Source organism: Eptatretus burgeri, chromosome 7 (assembly GCF_056783735.1).
Source record: "Eptatretus burgeri isolate ZD-2024b chromosome 7, Ebu_testis_v1, whole genome shotgun sequence".
Taxonomy (NCBI): domain Eukaryota; kingdom Metazoa; phylum Chordata; class Myxini; order Myxiniformes; family Myxinidae; genus Eptatretus; species Eptatretus burgeri.
In genome coordinates, this window is record NC_140967.1 from 14,258,290 (window position 1) to 14,265,789 (window position 7,500).

General features: G+C 40.1%; 1 protein-coding gene across 1 annotated transcript in view; it reads right to left on the reverse strand.

Annotated features, from left to right (window-relative positions):
* The window catches only part of GCH1 (GTP cyclohydrolase 1), a 33,132-nt gene that overhangs the window by 6,775 nt on the left and 18,857 nt on the right, over positions 1-7,500 (reverse strand). The window contains exon 3 of the mRNA XM_085887510.1: positions 4,816-4,871. Within this exon, the coding sequence (XP_085743636.1) occupies positions 4,816-4,871 (56 nt within the window). The remainder of the gene's footprint in view (positions 1-4,815; positions 4,872-7,500) is intronic.

Here is a 7,500-nt window from a genome sequence, read left to right on the forward strand (position 1 = left end):
TATATATATATATATATATATATATATATATATATATATATATATATATATATATATATATATATATATATATATATATATATAACACTTACTGTATATGTCACATGAATCCATAGTGGGTTTTCCAACTTATATTTGAACAACTGACTCAACATTTCAGTCAGAAACATGGAGTAACACCTGCCTCTACTGACCTTTCTTAAGAGTGAAGAAATTAATTCGAAGCTCCCTTTATCAACCCGAGTGAAGGGGTGGGTGAAGCCAGACACACCAATAAAAGCCCTGTCCTGGAAACTCAAACTTGTGACTGTCAACCATTGTTTTTTGTGGAGTTATACTTCAGCTTTCCGATGTGGAATGTGATAGACCACAACGATCATCATGATCTCCTGAGTTGATTAAGCAAATTAACCACAAAGAACCTGGAAGAATTCCCATGTTTTAAATGCACGCCATGTTAAGGTGTCAAGGGCAGGTGAATTGGTCCTTCGACAGCACGGCATTGTATTTACAAAATAAATAACAAAAACAATGATAACATTGTAACAAAGCATATGTTAATTAATACGAATAATATTAACAACAATAATAATAATAATAGTAGTAGTATCATTTGATCATAATAATGACAAAATTCTAATCTGAGCCCTTGCCCAAGCTTATCTGAGGTTGTTGAAAGGCAAACTAATACTCAAGCAGTGCAGCAGGCAAGTATGCTCCTACAAGGCCATGAAAACCAATGAGAAGTTGGTCCAATGGATCAATGGGACCACGAGTATAATCAAACAACCTGGTTGCACATGCTATTGGGTGAAGGTGTGTGTGTGTGTGTGTGTGTGTGTGTGTGTGTGTGTGTGTGTGTGTGTGTGTGTGTGTGTGTGTGTGTGTGTGTGTGTGTGTGTGTGTGTGTGTGTGTGTGTGTGTGTGTGTGTGTGCAGCTTGGGGTTGGAGAGTGGTGGGGGGAGGAAAAAGATGTGGGGAGGGAAAAGATGGAGGGGCAGTTTTACATGGTGGGAACATACATGGAAGGTAATCATTTGAAATATAAATCCATTCTATTAAATTGATGCAACATTTCAACTAGAGAGTTCAAAGAACATGATACACCATGCAGTGCTCAGATATATACTTCAATTTTAATGAAATAATGATTTTTTAAATCGTCGAAAAAAAAATCCAGACGTTTAGTGCCACTCAAGCAGTCTTCCATCTCATTATCAATGCCACCTTATTACAGAGTAATAACAAGGCGTTGAGTCACAGTTTAGGACATGGAGGCTTTGTTGATCACAATGGAATGCAGCGTCAATGGGCATCGGAAAGTCTGTGGAACTTTAGGACATTCTAAAGAAATTCACAGAGATGGGGGAATGGGGGGGGGGGGGTTCCTTGTGCCTACAACCTGACACTGGGTGCTACCAACACGTATGCAAAATCGTAAGTCATCCATCCAACCCCACAGTCCCACCTGTGTCCACAAAACAATTCATATTGAGGTGACAAACACAACAATGGTAAAGTTCCTAGATTCAATTAAAACACAATACATCATCTTCAGATTGGTTAATCGCAGATTTGTTAGGGTTTGATAAATATTTTAAAGATTCAATCCTCACCTCGAACTGAGAACTCGGTTTCATGTTGTGACATCAATTCTTTGGTTTTCAATTTCATTTTCTGACTAACATGAGTTGGTCAAGGGAAAAGTCTTTATTTAAATTATACTTATGGCTTCTGTTCGTTCAAAAAACACACAAATCAACACTTGTTTCTGCACTCTGTCATTTGGTATAATTCGATTAATGGAATCTGTCCACGATTTGCCCCAAAAAGCCTGCCCTGGCTATCAGGCCTGGCTTCTGAAGTGGCTTCCTCCGGAAGAAACATGCAAATGACATTTGATCCAAAGAGGAGTTGTGGTTCATACACTGATAGACTAAGGGAGTGAGTGAGGTGTATTATTACCTCTACCAGCGAACATGGATGGAGGATAAATTGTCACACCTGTCTGTCTGTCTGTCTGTCTGTCTGCCTGTCTATGAACAGGATATCTCAAAAGGTTGTGGACTGATTCGGAGGAAATTAGGTGGAGGGTTGGGTGTGTGACAAGGATGAACTGATTAGATTTTGGTAAAGATAAAAATCCGACTGCTGGAATTTTTTTTAGTGATTCTTCACCATTGAGAGATTGGGCCAAAAACGATACATATCAAGGTATCTCAAATATGGACGGATTCCGACTAAACTTGGTGGATGAGTCGGTTTGGTAGCGAGAATAAGCCGATTCGGTTTTTTTCAGGTCTGAATCCAGGTCAGGGCTATCAGTGTGTGACAAAACGTAAACTGTTCAACCTGACAAGGGTACACGCTCCACTGAGTGCCCGTAGAGTTCTGACTTCAAATGCCAATTAAACACGTGAGGAGTACATTGTGTTGACTCGTACTTGTGACATTATAGAGCAGAGTTATACTCGAAATGACTGTGTTCCATGTTGCATGTGTTTGGGAGATTGAGCAGCGCAATTTCAAAAATTGTCCTCACTTTAAATAAATAGCTTGAAATAGGATTAACGAAAAGGCACCTATTCTTGGTAGATAAAAACTACTATCGGAGGCTGAACTATACACTGTCTTTATATTTTATATTGATGTAAAACTTTCATGAAAAAGGCATGTTTGCTTTTGGAGATCAGGCAAAATTTTCAGTGTGTGTGTGTGTGTGTCGCACGCATGGGCGGTGTGTGTCTCTCTTCTCTCTTCTCTCTTTCTCTCCTCCCCTCCCCCTTCCTCTCTCTCCTCCCCCACTCTCTCTATCCTCTCCCTCTCTCTTCTCCCCCCTTCTCCCCCTTTCCTGCCCTTTCTCTCCTCCCCTCTCTTCTCCTCCCCTTCCCCTCCTCCCCTCCCCCTCCCCTCCCCCTCTCTCTCCCCCCTCTCTCTCCTTCACCCCTCTCTCTCTCTGCCCCTCCCCTCTCTGTCTCTCCCACTCTCCCCTCTCTCTTCCCTCCTCTCTCTCTCCCCTCCCTCTCTCCCTTCTCTCACCCCTCTCTCACTCTCTGTCTTCTTGTGAGTTACTTTCCACAATTTTCAAAACATGGTGTGAAAACTCTTCCCCACCTACTGCTCTGAGTTTTGGTGGCAATGTGCCCACCATATTTCTGACGAGTCTCGATTCAGTCTCTGATGGAGTCATATTTAAGTTCTGGTGAGGTTCTGACAAGGGTGTAGCCCTATCGTGGAGTTTGCCATCCTTTGAATTGAAACCTAAAGCCCATTGCTCCATCTGTCGTGATGTTTTGCATATGAAAGATCCTCATTATCTCTTAAAACGGTTGGTCATTGTATGCCACTGTCCTTCCAAAATTTATTTCCAGCAGATGTTAAATTACTTGAAATTAATAGTAATAATGAGACTATGCCAATGGGGTGTGGATAAAGCACAGGTATCAAGGGTAAAATAACCTCCTCCTGTGTCGAAGTTTGACCTTGTATCCTTGTCTAAGCAAATTCCGATTAGAATTAGCGAATAGAGCTTTATTCTGATCAAAACAAAGGAAACTAAAAGGGCACTCGGTGGAGCGCAGACTTCTGTTCTGTAGCGCCTGATCCACAAGAACATATCTGGCCCAATACATTTTTGAGATATAATGCTATATCTCGTTTTTGAGCCCTATCTCTCAATGGTGAAGAATCAATTTAAAATTCTAGTAGTCAGATCCGGATCCAGATCTTCACCAAAATCTAATCAATTCGTCGTGGTCGCACACATCCTGTCCACCAAGTTTTGTCCGGATCCGACCACAACTTTTTTGAGATATCCTGTACCAAAACAAACAAACAGACAGAAAGGGGTGAAAACATAACCTTCACCTCCGGTGACGGAGCTGATAAATTGCTTGAACTTTCAGTAACCCAATACATCCTACCTTAGATGCAACTATCATGCCGGTACCATGAACGTGCATTGTGGTACTATTTACTCTGTCAACTTTCATCTAAACTGCTAGGAATGTTAAACTGAGTCGATGTTCCTCATGTTCGATGTTCTATTGAGTACTGTACATGGGAACATATCCATCTATATACACGGAAAATTATCACCACTAAATCAAAGGCAGGTACTTTATAACTTCTAGTTCCCCTGATGAACATCCATGTTAAACTGATTATAAAACAGGTCCAAAGTCTAATGATGTAATTTTTCATGTTAGCAAGACCTTTCATTTGACGATGAAGCTTGACAAAGCCTTGCATTATGCTATGCTCATCTCAAACACTGTACATTGCCCAACGCATGGGCAAAGGGCGGCCTTTTTGTGGAGTAAACAAGCATTCGTTATCACATGGAGCCTGACGCTTATAAAATCATCACAAAGGTGAACAATCGCAAAGATGAATCTATTGTGACGATACAACTTAAATGGCAATTCTGCTCTTTAAAAAAATAAAAAAATATTTTCTTTTCTTTTTCCTTTGACAGCTGTCATCATCTGCAACATCAACCTTCATGATCGAACAGGATATTTTGCTCTATCAGGGCTGCCTGCGAGGTAACAACAACCTTTGTAGCCCCAGTTGTCACTCCCCTACACATCCACCAATGGGAAACATTCTTACAAATCTCTCATGTGTTAACAATCCTCCCCCATCCATACATTTTGCAAGACTTAAGAACAAAAAAGCGGGATCATCAGGATGCCAGTTCGGGACAATTGATCTTCGACATGACTAGTACATAAACTTGAAGTTTTATACTTGTTATTTCACAGCAAGCAAAGCATTAAAGCACAACGATGAGTATGTCATGGCCTTGCTCACCTGGCGAGTTTACTGATTCCAATGACCTTCTTGTTTGGAAGATAACCAATATGAACCTGCAGAATAAAAGGGCATTAGTACATTCACACTTGCATATTCAATGCTGTGTGTTTATACTCTGCATATTAAATGCAATTGGATAAGGAAAGAAACTTTTTATCCCCCGCCAACCTAAATGGGTTCCGTCCGTCCGTCCATCCATCACATTTTGTTTCCGGAGCTCAACTACAAAGAAAATCCCCTCAATATATATTTACAAAATTGGGTACACATATCAAGCAAGTGGTGATCTGGTGGCTTTTGATAATTTCTAATTGATAGGTCACATGGTTTGGCAGCCATGTTGGATTCAAGAAAAATATTAAATAATGTTTTCTCTGGAATCACATAACCTAACGAAGCGAAAATTTGCAACTATCATCTTCCATCATGTCTGTATACATAGTAAAAATTATGATGTCACAAGTCACATGCTTTGGTGGTCATCTTGGATAGAAAAACACACCTCATTCGATTAACATGAAACTTCACACACGTATTCCACTGGAGGATTGGAGGCAGAATTTAAATTTATGATGTCATAGGTCACATGGTTTGTCAGCCATCTTGGATTGAAAATTAATATATTTTAAAAATCTTCTTCTCCAGAACGGCTGGACAGATTGAAAAAATTTCACATACACTTTCCCCAAGACATCCTTTCAGAAGTTTGTTAATTTCTAATTGATAGGTCACATGGTTTGGCGGCCATATTGAAGTTACCCTAAAATCTCCAAACATCTTCTTCTCCAGAACGGCTGGTCAGATCAAGGGGAAACTTCACATACATATTGCACACGCTTAGCGAATATAAGTTTGTTAATCCTCATTTACTATTGCGGGGGATATCGAAGACTTTGTCTTCAACGGATGCTAGTTGTTTTTACACTGAGCTGTTGAAAAACACACACACACACACACACGACACTTTGAGACCTGGGAAGGCTTCTGAACCCGTGGCCTAACACCAGAGGTTCAGAGGTGAAGACCAAACATGGAGTAGACACACCCATGGAGAGAGAACAAGTTCAACCCGCTATGAACCCAAACCAAATGACACTTACACAGACAGAAGGGATAAGAGCAAGAGTGGTAGATAATGATGAGGATGTGGACAAGGGAGAAAAACTGAGCAGAAAAGAGGAGGAAGGTGCAGATGATGAGGATGATGAGGAACAGCAAAGAATGGAAGAAGAGCTGGCAAACAAAACAGAAGAGATGAGGATGATACCACTTGGGGAAAGGCAAAAACTCTACAGAATACAAAACAACAAACAAACTAAAATGTTAACAAAGAGAATGAACAAATCGACCAGGAAAATGCTACCAACATAATCCCCCCCTTAAAGAAATCAATACTGTGTGGTTTGCAGTGGCTCTGTTCATTCAACAAAAAGTATCAAGGAAACAACATAGAAAAGGAAAAATACCTGTTCTCAAGAATAAAAGCCAAACAACACCATGGAAGCAAAGACTTGAAAGGCAGAGGGAACAATGAAGAAAAGAGACAGGACAAATCCAACAATTTGAAAGGGAAATCACATACCAAAACTGAAGAGGAAAATAAATAAAAAATTAAAAGCAAATATGGAATTCAAGATGAAGACCTCAAACTATTGTCCTGAAAACAAACACAAAATATAAATTACAGCAAGGAAGATAAAACTACAAGGACACTTGGTAGAGTACATACCTCCACCATGCAATATCTGATCAACGAGAACATATCTCGTGGATCAGATATTGCGGTGGCAGCCTGTTGGAACTCAACGAAGTGTACAGAATGATAACTATTCGATTGGCTGAGTATGTGAAAAGTTCAACAGACTACCAAATCAAATTGGTATGCAAACACGGAGAGAGCTAGTCAGAAAAAGTATTCCTAACCCACCTCGCAAAGAATTTCCAAAAACAGTGGCAAACAGGAGATGTCATGCATGAAACCGAAACAGCAACAAATACAGCCTCAATGACTGCAAAGAACGACAAAAGAAAAATATATAATGAAATACCAACAGATATATACGAATAACTATTCTCTCAGAATATTCTCTCTTTCCTTACTTTTCCATCAATGCAGATCTTTTACTTAAGGCCTGGCCTTGGTGAGGATTACTTAGTCTGTGACTGGGGCCGTCAACATGCAAAAATAAAGTAAAAAACTGGGAGAACGACAAAAAGCAGGGAGGTACAAAACATAATTGAACAGACGAGGAATCCTAAAAGAAGGCTCATTGGAATGGTTAAGAAGAGGTCAGCTCAACTGGGATGGAGAACGAATCATTATAAATGCAAAAGTCCAGGGACACTACACCAAGGGCTTTAAGAAAATGTTGGGACTGAGTCAATCGGACAAGTGTAGGTTCTGCAAGGTAGAAACAAAGCACGAGCCACCTCTTATCAGGATGTAAAAAAAAAAAACCCGTGTCAGAACAGCTGTACACACAAAGGTACAACAGAGTTTGTGGAGTAATCCATTGGCACCTCTGCAGAATCTTTAATATCCAAGTTCCAGAAAACTCGTGGAAACTTAAACCAAAAGCAATTATTGAAAATGAGGTTTGGCATGCTCACATATGACCTGATGATCCCATCAAGCGTGAACATATTAAAAAAAAAGCCTTGTCGCCGGACATCGTTCTCAGG